The 14581-nt window shown below is 38.2% G+C and overlaps 1 protein-coding gene across 1 annotated transcript in view; it reads right to left on the bottom strand.

Annotated features, from left to right (window-relative positions):
- Positions 1-14581, bottom strand: part of FAM13A (family with sequence similarity 13 member A) — a 307599-nt gene that overhangs the window by 166552 nt on the left and 126466 nt on the right. Inside the window, 1 exon segment of the mRNA NM_001441946.2 lies at positions 9097-9177. Coding sequence (NP_001428875.1) covers positions 9097-9177 — 81 coding nt within the window.

The raw sequence follows: 14581 nt of genomic DNA, 5'->3' as shown, positions 1-14581 counted from the left end.
AGTACAATGAGGTATTACCTTACTCTGAAAGGCCATTATCAAAATAATTGTTGGAGAGGGTGTAGATAAAAAGGAACCCTCCTTCGCTATTGGTAGGAATATAAATTGGTACCATTACTATAGAGAACAGCATGGAGGTTCCTTAAAAAACTAAAGATAGAATTACCATATGATCCCACAATCCCACTCCTGGGCATATATCCAGAAAAGATGAAAGCTCTAATTAGAAAATATACATGCATCTCAATGTTCACAGCAATGCTATTTACAATAGCCAAGACACAGAAGCAACCTAAATGTCCATCAACAAAGGGATAGATAAAGAAGTTGTGGTATATATATATATCAGAAGTTGTGATATATATATATATCAGAATATTACTCAGCCATAAAAAAGAATGAAAAATGCCATTTGCAGCAACATGGGTGGACTTAGAAATTATTCTAAGTGAAGTAAGCCAGACAGAGAAAGACAAATATCATATCACTTATATGTGGAATCTTAAGAAGAAAAAAAAGACACCAATGGACATATTTAGAAAAATAGAAATAGACCCATAGATATAGAAAACAAGCTTACACTTACCAAAGTAGAAAGGGCAACAGAGGTATACATTAGGAAGTTGGGAATTAACATATACACAATACTATATAAAAATGGATAAACAACAAGGACCTACCATAGGGAACTATACTCAGTGTTTTGTAATAACCCATAAGGGAAAAGAGTTTGAAAAAAGAATACATACGTATGTAACTCAATCACTGTGCTGTATAGCCGAAGCTAAAATGACATGGTAAACCAACTTAAGGAAAAACTACAAAAAAAGAATGTTAAACTATTTTATGCTAATTAGTTAAAATAGACAATTTCCTAGAAAATATAACATGAAAAAGCTAAAAAAAGAACTCCTAAATGATCCAGCATTTGCACTCCTGAGTATATACCTAAAGAAAACAAAAACACTAATTTGAAAAGATACATACATCTCCAATATTCACAGCAGCACTGTTTACAATAGCCAAGACATGGAAGCAACCTAAATGTCCCTCAGCAAATGAATGGATAAAGAAGATGTGACACAAATATATGTGTGTGTCTGTCTGTATAGACACATACACCCCACAGACAGAGAGAGACACACAGACATGCATGTACAATGAAATACTACTCAGCCATAAAGAAGAATGAAATTTTGCCGTTTGTAACAATATGGATGGACTTTGCCAGTATTGTGCTTAGAGAAGTAAGTCAGAGCAAGACAAATACTCTGTTATTACTTATATGTGGAATAAAAAATATAAACAAATGAATGAATATTTTTAAAAAAACCAAAAGGAGACTAAGAGGTACGACGACTACGTATAAAATAAATAACCTGCAAGGATATCGAATGAAGCACAGGGAAGAGAGTCGATACTTTATAATAACTTTAAATGGAGTATATTTTATAAAAATACTGAATCGCTATGTTGTATACCTACAAATGATGTAATATTGCAAATCAACTACACTTTAAGAAAAATCTAATTCAGAATAAATAAAAAACATGAATAGGACTACAAGCACAAAATAAATTGAACCAGCAGTTAAAAATCAACTTGCCAAAACAAATATAAAAACAAAACAAAATTAAAAACAAATAAATCAATAAACTTCCCTATGCCCAGACATGTTTACAGATTAATTCTGCCAAATTTTGAAGGAACTGATAAATCTCATCTTAAACTGTTTCACAGATTAAAAAAGATTCTCCCGAAATCATTTAATTAAGATAGCATAACCTTTATGCCAAAAGTAGGTAAAACAAAAATCATTTATTGACCTAGATGCACAAATACTGAACAAAATATCAGCTATCCAAAACTTACAAGATATTTAAAAATATGCATGAAGGCCAGGTTCAGAACTGATTTAGTCCAGTGATTTTTTTAACCTTGGTTTAAGGTTAGAAAATCTTTGATTATAACTCCCCACGATAAAACAATATGGGAGAAAAATCATGCAATTATCTCAATAGATATAAAAGAAAATACTTGCTAAAATTTAATATTCACTCAAAATAAAAATCTTAGCAAAATGTAAGTTTATAAAACATACCTACCAAACATCTACAGCAAACATCATAAACCTAATAACTGCATCTATGAAGAAAACATACTGACACTATTTTCATATGAAAAAAAGAAGCAATTAAATAATTTACATGTTTATTTTCAAGGCTTTATTGAAGGTCTGCTATGTGCCTGGCATTGTGAAAGAATTACCCCCATCTGGAAAAAAAAAAAAAAAAAGGAAAGAAAGGAAAAGAAAAGGAAAGAAAAAGGCCATGCTAATACATAAAAGCTACATGTAGAAACTTTCCCTTAAAATCAGGAAGCAACTCAAGAAGGTATGCTATCATCATTTCTATTTACTCTTATACTGGGAGTCTTGTGAAACATAGCACAAGAAAAAAGAAATTAAATGATAAAAGGCTTGAAAAGGAATAAACAGTGCTCATTATTTCCAGATGATATGACTGTGTACAAAGGAAGGCAAAGAGAATTGCTCAACAAAATGTTAAAACTAATGAGAATTTGGCAAGGTTTTCAGCTATAAAGTCAACAAGAAAAATGAGTTTCAACACTAAATATCAGAAACAAAGTTTGAAGATACAATAAGTATTCCATTTATGATATCTCCAAAATGGAGATTTGGCAAAAATTATAACTTTTAGAGGAAAACTATAGTTTTTTTTTTTTTTTTAACTCAAAAGACATTTAAAAAGACCCAAGTAAATGGAAGGTCACATGAAGGTCATGGTTAGAAGTGATGCTCATGAAACTAATCTATCAATTCAATTTAAATTCTAACCAAAATTTCTCATGAAACTAGACAGTATTCAACTGCAAAAGCAAAGGAACAAGAAGGGCCAAGATAATTTTCAAGATGAAAAACAAAGTTAAAGAGGGGAGTTCCCATCGTGGCGTAGTGGTTAACGAATCTGACTAGGAACCATGAGATTGTGGGTTTGATTCCTGGCCTCCCTCAATGGGTTAAGGATCAGGCATTGCCCTGAGCTGTGATGTAGGTTTCAGATGTGGCTTGGATCCTGCATTGTTGTGGCTGTGGTGTAGGCCGGTGGCTACAGCTTCGATTAGACCCCTAGCTTGGGAACCTCCATATGCCGCAGGAGCGGCCCTAGAAAAGGCAAAAAGACAAAAAAATAAAAAGTTAAAGAAACTTATACTACCAGATATCACTAAGACACGGCTAAGAACATAAGATAAACACAGAAAAAGCAACAAATGATATGGTCCAGAAACAGACATAAAAACATTTGATGTATAATGGAAATGATATTTCAAAAAGTGGGGAAATATGAACTATTGAACAAATATGCTGAGATGACTGAATTTCATACATAAAATTAGTGTCCTACTTTATGTGCTACATAAAATTCAATTTCAAATGGATTAAGACCTATCTGTACATACGCAAAAGAAAATGTAAACTTTTAGGAAATAATAAAAAAGACTTCCCAAATGAGAATTTCTTAAACAAAATGTAAAAAAGCACAAAAACTAAAGACTGATCAGTCTGACTTTATTGAAATGAAAAGCTTTCATATATTAAAGGACATTGTATTTAATACGGAAAAAAAATCAGATAATTGGGTGAAAGTATTTGGAACACATATAGCTGACAGTAACTAACAAACTCTTACAAATCACGTCAGAAAAAAGCAAAAAACCCAATAGCTAAATTTGCAATGATAGGAGAAATCAGTACACAGATTAAGAATCACAGGGATGGAGTTCCTGTCGTGGCACAGTGGTTAATGAATCCGACTAGGAACCATGAGGTTGTGGGTTCAATCCCTGGCCTTACTCAGTGGGTTGAGGATCCGGCGTTGCCGTGAGCTGTGGTGTAGGTCACAGACGTGGCTCAGATCCCACGTTGCTGTGGCTCTGGCGTAGGCCGGTGGCTACGGCTCCGATTCGACCCCTAGCCTGGGAACCTCCATGTGCCACGGGAGCGGCTCAAGAAATGGCAAAAAGACCAAAAAAAAAAAAAAAAAAAAAAAATCACAGGGATGACCAAAGTTTAGTAAATATATGAAAATATGAACACATGAAATACACACTGTCGACATGGTGGACAATATTATACTGAAAGCACAAATTAGCTCAGAAATCTCAGTGGCTCAACAAAACAGAGGTTTATTTCTCAGTCATGACACAGATCCAATGCAAGCTGACAGGTGACACTGCTCCACTCAAGTCCCTGGAGGACCCATGTTCACTGTCTAGTTGATGTACTGTAAGAAAGTGCTAGAAAAGTTTTGAATTTCTGCCTTTGAAGTGACACTTGTCACTTCTGCTCACAAGTCTACTGGCCAAAAAGTGGTTGGCTGGCCTCATCTACCCGCAATGGGGCTGGGAAGCTTCGGTGAAACAGATGGATATTCAGTGAAAAATAAATGTCTCGGTGATGATGAGAAATTAAGAGAAATGTGAATTAAGGCAATAGCAAGATGCATCCCACATTCATTAGACTGTGGGAAACAACAAGAACTCTGGTTCACCAAGATTTGTAAAGAGGTGCAAAACGGCAACAAGCACGCAGCTGCTGGGCATGTAAATTGGAGTAACATTTAAGAGACCACGTGCAATTCCTGGACAAAGACGTACTCATTTATGTCCCGATGTCCATGGGGGCATAAACGGTGTCATGTGAAAATCATTCACTTAAAATTGGTCTGTAATAGCAAAATCTTGGAAATTATCTAAATATTGGCCACAACCTAAATATCAGAAAAAGCTAGAATACCGAATAAACTGTACTATAGTCTTACTGAAAGTGAACATTGAAAGAGCACACTGAACAGAAGAAAACAAAGTTGCAGAAGGTGATACACTATATACTTTTTAATACAAACTTGTCAAACCTGCAAAACTATAACATATGCTGTGTATAGATACAGGCATATGGTCAGCCTAAAATAACATGCATAGAAATTATAAGCAATTTCAAAATAGGGAGGAGAGATGGTGTGTTGGGGAACATTAGTCACTCCACAATTCATATCTGTTAATTCTACTATAGGTAATAAAGCCTAAGAAAATAACACTGTTGAATAATGCAAAGCTACTCTGTACTAACACTTACCTAATAGAGCTTGTTATAGTCATGATAATTAGAAGCAGTTCCATATATTCAAAATAGCTAAATATGGTATGACTACATATGAGATGTTAGGATTATGAGATAACAAGAAACGTAGTAGTTAGTGTGGAGTCTGGCACTTGATCAATACTAGCTATCATCACCATCACTATTCTGCCACTACTACCATTAGTTTAGTAAAAGAAGAAGCATGCAAACTAAGCTGATGTGCAGAAGCATGGGATGAAACAATGCTAGCTGGAAAAAGCAGAATACTAAAAGCACGTGTACACACATGAATTAAAGTCCCATAAAATATATTCACATCCATTAATAGTGATTTTAAAATAATTTGGAATCTTGGTAAAATTGAATGCTTATTACTCTTAATTTGCATATTGAAAATAAATGATGTTCTTACTAACATTTCTCAAAACCCTACATCATTTGTTTCTAGTTTGTTTGTTTGCCTATTTTTGCCTTTTAGGGCTGCGCCCGTGACATATGGAAATTCCCAGGCTAGAGGCTAAATTGGAGCTACAGCTGCCAGCTTACACCACAGCCACAGCAACACAGGATCTGAGCCGCATCTGCGACCCACACCACAATTCACGGCAATGCCAGATCCCCGACCCACTGAGTGAGGCCCGGGATGGAACCTGCATCCTCATGGATACTAGTCGGATTTGTTTCCCGTGCACCACAACGGGAACTCCTGTTTCTAGTTTACTTTGATAATAGACATCAGCATCTTAAGCACCATTTAAGAAAAGTCAACTGTGACAATTTGTCTCATAGAAGAAAATCTCCTTCATAAATGATGCCAGGTCCCTAAAATCATTAACCCCTGAAAAGAAAAATAATTTAACAGTTGCTGCTATGACATAACTGTTTACTTGATAACTGCATTACCTTTATCACACATTTTATAGTTAATATGACTTGGTTTGCTAAAGGAAATGTTTGTAAAAGCATTTGGAGAATCCAATGACTAAGTAAAACTATTACGTGCTTATAACTTTAATTTTTATTAGGGCAATTTTATCCACTGATAAAGTCAGGAAGGGAAAGAGATTATCCTTTGTTTGCTACCTTCATCATAGCACTGAATGAAATCTGACTTACATCTTTAAACAAAGACCTGACCTTTAGTTGTTTTTATCATGGTCAAGAACACAGCAAGTGCAGTAGGAAGTCTAGATCATACGCCAAGAGGGGAGAGAAGGTAGTTTTCTTCCTTCAGTTCCTGAATCCTCTGTAGGGCTTACACTGGGACCAGTGAATATGGGTTATTGAGAGCCATCGGCACTTGTGTTAGGTAGAAAGAGACTTAGTCTCCTCTTCTCTGATCATGATATACTAGGTCATAAGGAGCTGTGTCTATGTTCTGCATCTCTTTTAAATAGTTTCCTTGATGCTCCTTCTGTATCATCTGTCTCAATGATTTGTTGGCATATGTAGCCAGCACAGTACTGGGCATGAAATGGTTATATGAGCATGTCGCTGAGCTAGCAGGGCTGGTGATCATTGCTCATCCAGGAAGTGTCATGGCACTGTGTACTGGAGGTATCTCCTCCCACCCCAGCCTGGACCCAGGTCAAGAAGTAGCTTTCCTTTATAAGGGAGAGAAATACAATCCTCCCCATTGCCTAAGAGTAGAGACAGCAGCTAGCAGAGGGAACACAGATGGGGACAGATGGCATGGACTGGAGAGACATCTCCAGAGCCAAAGGACACATGCCATTTCTGGATTACCATTTTACATGTCCCCCCATATAGGGATCAGAAATACTGAGCTGTCCAAGGCACACACAGCTGCAACTAGAGAGGTCTGAGAAAGACAGCTATGGAGGCCAAACGAAGTAACATGAGTACCAAGGATACACATCATTGACATAGCTCACTAAGTCACTCGAGAAAGGACACACCAACCATATTTTTGTTTGCTTGTTTGTTACACCAATTATATTTCGAAGGTGTTCTCAGCTTCAGCTTTCAAAGATCAATCGATGGAAAAAAGATCTTAAGATACAAAAACTTAGTGAAAGAGTTAGGGCCTTATAATCTCTTGCCGCTCACATGCTCTGCCTCATTTCTGGGGATTTGAAATTACAAGGACTTTAATCACCTCTAAACTAAGCAGAGCTACGCAAAGCTTAGTTTGCTCATGTAAACTTAAACTTGCTCCTGTAAGACCACAAAGAAGCTAAAGTTACAAACTAAGGATTAACCAGTGAAGTAATTTCTATAGTGAATTAGCTTGGTCATGAACCATACAGTGAAATGGAAAAAGGATAATCAATGCACATTAATTATTAATTCTCTATATGCCTGAAATATTCCAAATGGGGTTGATTTCATAAGAATAATAGAATCCCTTCAAAGAATTTTTACAAGAGGTTGCAGGATGGTCTTTCATTTACCTAGTGAGTCCTCTAAGGTATTCTCACCTCAAAGTAGTTAGGCCAATATAAATGGAGTTAATGAGCAAATATTATCTAAAAATGTCCCTCGAATCCTACGTTTTTTTCAGTGCATTTGTTTGGTGAGTATTTTGTTGTTGTTGTTGCTTTTTTAGGGCTGCACCTGTGGAATATGGAAGTTGCCAGGCTAGAGGTCAAATCAGAGCTGCAGCTGCTGGCCTACACCACAGTCACAGCAGGCCAGGATCTGAACCGCATCTGTGACCTACACAACAGCTCACAGGAATGACCCTGACCCACTGAGTGAGGCCAGGGATTGAATCTGTGACCCCATGGACGACAGTCAGGTTTGTTACAGCTGAGCCACAATGGGAACTCCTGGCGAGTATATTTCGACACTGAATTTTTATTAATTCATAGTAAACACGATTTCTAATAAAAATTTGAATTAGTTGTCTGTAAGTTGTATACACAAATATTTCAGTGAAAAAGGTACAAAAGTTGCTTGAATTTGGAAAGGAAAGCATAATAATTAAAATAATTTTCCAGAAAAAAAAAATGAAGGTGGAATAAGTTTTAAACAGGTGTTTTTATTTCTTGTAGAAATAAACTGTAGTCTCTTACTACAAATGAGACACTAAGTAATTACTCAATACTTCACTTGATTTGCCTTTAAAAATAAAGCCACAATTATAACCTGCAATTAAAACCAGAGACCAAAATTCTTTTAAATCTTGCCTAAATTGGACTCCAGAAAGTTTGGAAAACATTTTGTCTTAGAGCTGGAAAAAAAGCCGCTCTCTAAATATCATAGTGGCCAGATAGGAATATTATAGACATCTAGTAAAGAGAAGTTCTACTCAAAAGAAAAGTTAAAAATTTGGAAAGGGGCTCTAAAATTAATGTAATCACTTTTCTGGTAGATAAATGATAAAAAATTTTCACAACGTATTTTGGATTAAAGGAGTTTTTCTTTTCACTGGCAAAACAATTATGGGCATTTTGGAATTACCTTAGTAAGGAAAACAAAATTTTACACATTGGAACCCTTTATTCTATCATATGTATGATGGTTTTAATTTTTTTTTGTTAAAATTTACTTAAATAATTTCCACTGATCATGTGCTATTTTTATAATCATGAAAAAAAAATCAATGAAGTGATTTCTATTTTGCAAAAGAAAAATTACAGTTGCCCATTTTATTTCACCCCCGGAAGTAACCTTCCATTACACCTGAGTGGCCTCTATGTCATAGGGAATACAGTGGAAACAATTCTGATTGAGCAGAAGTAAAACTGTCTACTAAAAAATATCACTGTCTGTTAAATAACAGGAGTGTCCTAAGAATTTATCAATAAATATAACCTTGAATTAAATATACTACATGGACAGTGAGGTCCAAAAAAAAAAAAAAGGTGGAAGGGGAAGCGCTGAGGGAAACCCAAGCAACAGAGCATGAAAACACAAAATAAAGAATTTTGCTAAACGTTTCACACAGTGAAAGAACAGATAAAACCTACCCTGGTTTTTGGAGATGGCTTCTGAGCATCTCTTTCAAAGTCCTTTTTTAAAAGGATGGGTAAGTTCTTACAGTTGGCCTCCTATAAAAGAAATATGAAAGAAACTTTAGAGACTGAAGAATACTACCCTAATAAGAAATTACAATGTAGTGAAAAGCATTTCTGGATTGAGCTGTTTACACTGGAAGCTAGTCAGACAGCAATGAGGAGTCCAAATTTTTCCTTTCTTCGTCTCCTACAACAGTGAAGTAACATAAGATGGCAAAGGCATGGGACATACAGGGCATATAAATTCAGAGATGATTATTAAAAAATCTCATCTACACTCTCATGACATTACATATCCATAGACAGCTCATCTTTCCTTTGGAGAATTGAACAGTAATTCTCCAAGAATCAACCATCTAACTAGGAGTGTCCTACCTTCCCCAAGGGTTCTGATTCTGTAGATATTTTATCAAAAAAAAAAAAAAAAAAAAAAAGAAAAGAAAGAAAGAAAAGAAATTCCTTCACGTCATTTAGCAAACTGCTATTGAACAGTGATAGTTTCACACCAATATTCTGAGGACAAGTATCTGGGTATCTGTCTCCAAAATTATTAAGCTTCTAAGTCCTTGGTTCATGCCAAAATAGTACATGCAAAAATCAGAGCAGAGATGACAAGGGGGGCAGCTTACTTGGGGTTGGCAAGATTTACTATTTACTTCTACATGATAAAAAAAACCTACAATAATCTTGTGTCAAAAAATAATGTAGGTCTCACTTCTGAAGAGCCATTAACTTAAATTTTCCACAGATGATTCTACCTCCAAATCAAGATAGACTAAAAATACATGCGGAAGATTACAATCAACAATAAAGCTATGGGGAAGATAAATCCATACCCTTTACTTCTGTATCCTGTTTCGTCCTTCATCATGCCTACTGTTTAATCACCTAAATAATGAGTTGTTTTCCAGTTTACTTTAGGGTTAATTACTCATCATTTTTAAAACAAAACTGTAGTCTACCCAGTTTATAATATTATTAAATATGCTGGATTTATATTCATTTCTTAAGGGAAGAGTATATTATTAGGATAAAATGTCCCTCAAGGAAATCACAACACTACTTACTACTAATAAATAATTACTGCATCACAGATTCATCAGGCACTGTGCTAAAGACTTTGCATTTACAATATGCCATTTCCTCCTCGACAGCCCGATGAGTTAGGTATTTTTGTCATCGTACAATCATCATTCCCCTTTTAAGTATCACACGATGGAAGTTTAGGGAAGTTAAGTAAATTGTCTCATGTCACACTGGACTCAAAGATGGTTCTGAATGACTTTTAAGACCTGAGCTCTTATCTTTCTGTTCTACGTCCCATCCAATATACTCGACATCTTACTAGGTGGTACAACCGTAGCACTTTAAAGCCAAAGATCTGCTAGTCCATCCACACTCCCCTCCACCACAATTTTACAGATGACAGGTGTGGATCTTGAGGTGATGTGCCCCCGATCACACATGGGATGGTGGAGCTGAGACCCTTGCCTGGACCCCAGGGCTGGACACGACGCCTGTTCTCTGCTTTGCACTAAGGAATAATATGCCCAGACACAGAGGGGATCCAGAGCCTCTTGTGAGCTCAGGAGTAGCTGCAGTGCTGCCAACACGCTCAGCTGCCTGAGGCCTCATGCACAGCCCTATGTAAGAACTAAGGGTACATTTCTGAGATCAAATAAGTGTGTGTTCCAGTCTGACCCTTTCCCATCAGTCACAACACCTGCTGGTGGTAAGCCATTTACTGGAAATAGTGAATGGACCCATTCCTGCTTCTGACTCACTGTGAGAAGGATAAACTACATCTAGCATGACATTTAAAGGATCCAAGCGATTAACTACATAATCCGTTGCGTAATTGGGCTATACTTGGATAATATAATTACGTACAATCCTTATACCTCTTTTTAAACTACTGGTTAAGTAAATGTTAGAATGTAATGAGAAGAAAAAAAGGCTGACTCTAAAGGGAATAGAAATAACTGACCTTTGTTTATGTCGCTCTGAATTTATAAATGCCTACAATTCTTTCTTCCTTATGCATCAACGAAAAGTGACGGTATTTTAAAAGTAATGATATCACTCCTATTTTGCCTCCCTGTCCCTGTGAATTCATAAGAAAAGGCTGATAGTCGGCTTTTCCCTCAAAGACTCAGAAAGTATTTTCTATAAACTTTAAACTGAAAATGCCACCGACATAAATTATGTTTATTTTTTGTTTTATGACTTTAAATTCAGACAACGGAGTCAAAGTGAAGTTGAACAGTCACAGCACCGAACTGAGTCAAGAGATCTTGGTTTCTCATACTAGTTACCTAACTAACCAGCTCAAGGGACCCAGGCAAGCATTTTAACCTCTTGGGCCTCTCCCTCAGTTCAATGATCTATAAAACAAAGGGATAGGATTAGATGGGTTCCAAGAATCCTATTTAGTTCTTAAATTTCAAGATTTTAAGACGTTATGATTCTTCCAGGAAGCAACAGTTATTGACAAAAAGGTAAGCGATGCCCTGTTCAGAGCTGCATTCCCAATGCCCCATCAGAGTGCTGCTGACATGCTGGCACCCAGCCATGCAGTGCGGTGAGTGACAGAAGCCAGGGGGCATTTCCTGTGGGGCCAGTGTTACTCAGCTTCCTGGAGAAGAATGAAGTAATTCACCTGGTAGCTTAAATAAGTAACTGGTAATAACTTAATGTATTGTTTTGAAACAGACACATGATGGAGTTAAGTGAGAAATATATAAAGATAAAGCCTTCTTAAAGTTGTGCTCTTAAAAAGCCATTTATATTTATAGGTTTATACTTGAGAATCAAAAACATATGTCTGTGGGGTTCCCACTGTGGCACGATGGGTTAAGAACATGGCTGCAGCAGCTTGGGTTGCTGCGGAGGTGCGGGTTTGATCCTTGGCCTGGCACAGCAGGTGAAAGGATCCAGTGTCGCCGCAGCTATGGTGTAGGTCGCAGCTGTGGCTCGGATTCAACCTCTGGCCCGGGAACTTCCATATGCCAAAAGAGCAGCCATAAAAAACCAAAACCTAACATATGTCCACATAAAAAAATTAATATGAGTGCTCATTGTAACATTACCCATAAGAGCCAAAAAGTGGAAACAACCCAAATGTCCATCAATTGATGAGCAGATAAACAAAACATGGTGGATACACACAATGGAATGTTGTTTGGCTATAAAAGGAAGGAGGTATTAAGACTGCTAGGGGGTGTCTATAAGCCGGAGGGAGAATACCAAATGGAGGAGGTAAAACAACCGTACCACCAAGGTCCCATCTAGGCTCCAAAATAACAGGAAACAGACCCCAGCACAGATGAAGGACCCAGGACCAAGATAATTCAAGGAGCTGTTAAACCTCAGAATAAACAGAGCCAAAAGGACTGATAAGATTCACTCTTGACCTAAATCCTCTTTCCCTGTTTCCCAAGCCCCCTTCCCCTCGCTCCCTGAGACCACGTGACCCAGCACATGACACCCCGACTATAAAAAAGCCCTTGCCCCAAGGGCAGGGGGCTCTGAGTTCTGCTTGCTCAGTGCTCCCGGCCACTCTGCTGGTCAATAAATCTTGCTTGAGATCTCACTGCTCCAGTCAACTTTCTTTCCCACCTTCCTAACAAAAACCTGCCAATCACTGAGATCAACTTTGAAAACATTACGGTCAGTAAAAGAAGCCAAACACAAAAGGACACATTTTGTGATTCCCTGTGTGTGAAACATGCAGAACAGGCAAATAGTGACAGGAAGTAGATTAGAGATTGCCAGCACCCGGGAGGAGGAGCCACTTCATAGCAATTTCTCATAGCACCTGTCTATGTGGGTTTTGTTTTGTTTTATCTTTTTAGGGCCACACCCGTGGCATATGGAGGTTCCCAGGCTAGGGGTCCAATCGGAGTTGTTGCTGCCAGCCTATGCCACAGCTACAGCAACACCAGGTCCAAGCCACGTCTGTGACCTATACCACAGCTCACGGCAATGCCAGATCCTTAACCCACTGAGCAAGGCCCGGGATCGAACCCGTGTCCTCATGGTTCCTAGTTGGATTTGTTAACCACTGAGCCACAAAGGGAGCTCCTGTATGGGGTTTTTTAGGAGGTGATAAAAGTGTTCTGGGAATTCCCATCATGGGTCAGCAGTTAAAGAACCTGATTAGTATCCATGAGGATGTGGGTTCGATCCCTGGCCTCGCTTAGTGGGTTAAGGATCCAGCATTGCTGTGAGCTGTGGTGTAGATCAAAGATGAGACTTGCGAGTTCCCACTGTGGCGCAGTGGACACCAACTGACTAGGAACCATGAGCTTGCGGGTTTGATCCCTGGCCTCGCTCTGTGGGTTAACAATCTGGTGTTGCCGTGAGCTGTGGTGTAGGCCGCAGACGCGGCTCGGATCTGGTGTTGCTGTGACTGTGGTGCAGGCCGGCAGCTGCAGCTCTGATTCCACCCCTAGCCTGGGAACTTCCATATGCTGCAGGTGCGGCCCTAAAAAGAAAAAAAAAATGTTCTGGAAGTAGGTAATGATAAACACTGTACAACCCTGTGAACATGTTAAAACTCAATAATTTATATACTTTGGGTGCATTTTATGGTATGTGACTTATAGCTACATTGAAAAAAAAAAAAAGCCTTTTAAATCAAATCCCCACATTCCCAGGGCAAAGGGAAGAGACCTCAGGTTTGGGTTTGAATTGTTCTGTTCGAAGAACTTCTTTGCAAAGATATGAAGGCGGAGTGTTTTGTGTTGCTAAGCATTAAACTATAGGGGGGCATGGAAGTTCTCTCAATGTTAACTGAAACCCCCGATGTGTGGCATTAGACATGAATATATCATACAAGGTATATTTCCATTTATTTTAAACATCACGTCCACTTGAATGAGACTTCAGACTGAACTGATCACTCCTAATGACTTTTGTGCAACAAGCAGTTGCTTAAACCCAATGCGTCACTTCGGTATCAAGAAAGCACCATCTGAAAATACAATAGGGAAGGAAAAAAATACCTTGTTTATCACAGGCCTTACTATTCACCTATGAATGACAGAAAAACACTGGCTGTTCCCTCAGCCCAGCCCAGGGCGCCAGCTCTTCACAGGTCTGTGCCCTCACTTCATCCAGGTCTGTCTTCAGTTCTACCAGAGAGGATGCTACGCCTGGACCATCTTACCTGAAACGCCACTGCTCTCCTCTTCCACCGGATGCTCTATTTCTTCATTGCACTCAGCAATAGCTGACTTTAATACTTAGTGGGTTTATTTATTTATTTTTTTTTATGGCTGCACCTGCGGCATATTGAAGTTCCCGGCCTGGGATTGAATCAGAGCTACAGCTGAGGCCTACGCCACAGCCACGGCAACTCCAGATCAGAGCCACATCTGCGACCTATGCCGCAGGTTGCAGTAACACTGGAGGCCAGGGATTGAAACCACATCCT

The sequence above is a fragment of the Sus scrofa genome, chromosome 8 (genome assembly GCF_054392235.1).
Source record: "Sus scrofa isolate SSC_HxYL_T2T_F1_AM1 chromosome 8, Sscrofa_HxYL_maternal_Yorkshire_Landrace_v2.0, whole genome shotgun sequence".
NCBI classification, from domain to species: domain Eukaryota; kingdom Metazoa; phylum Chordata; class Mammalia; order Artiodactyla; family Suidae; genus Sus; species Sus scrofa.
This window is presented reverse-complemented; position numbering and strand designations above follow the sequence as displayed.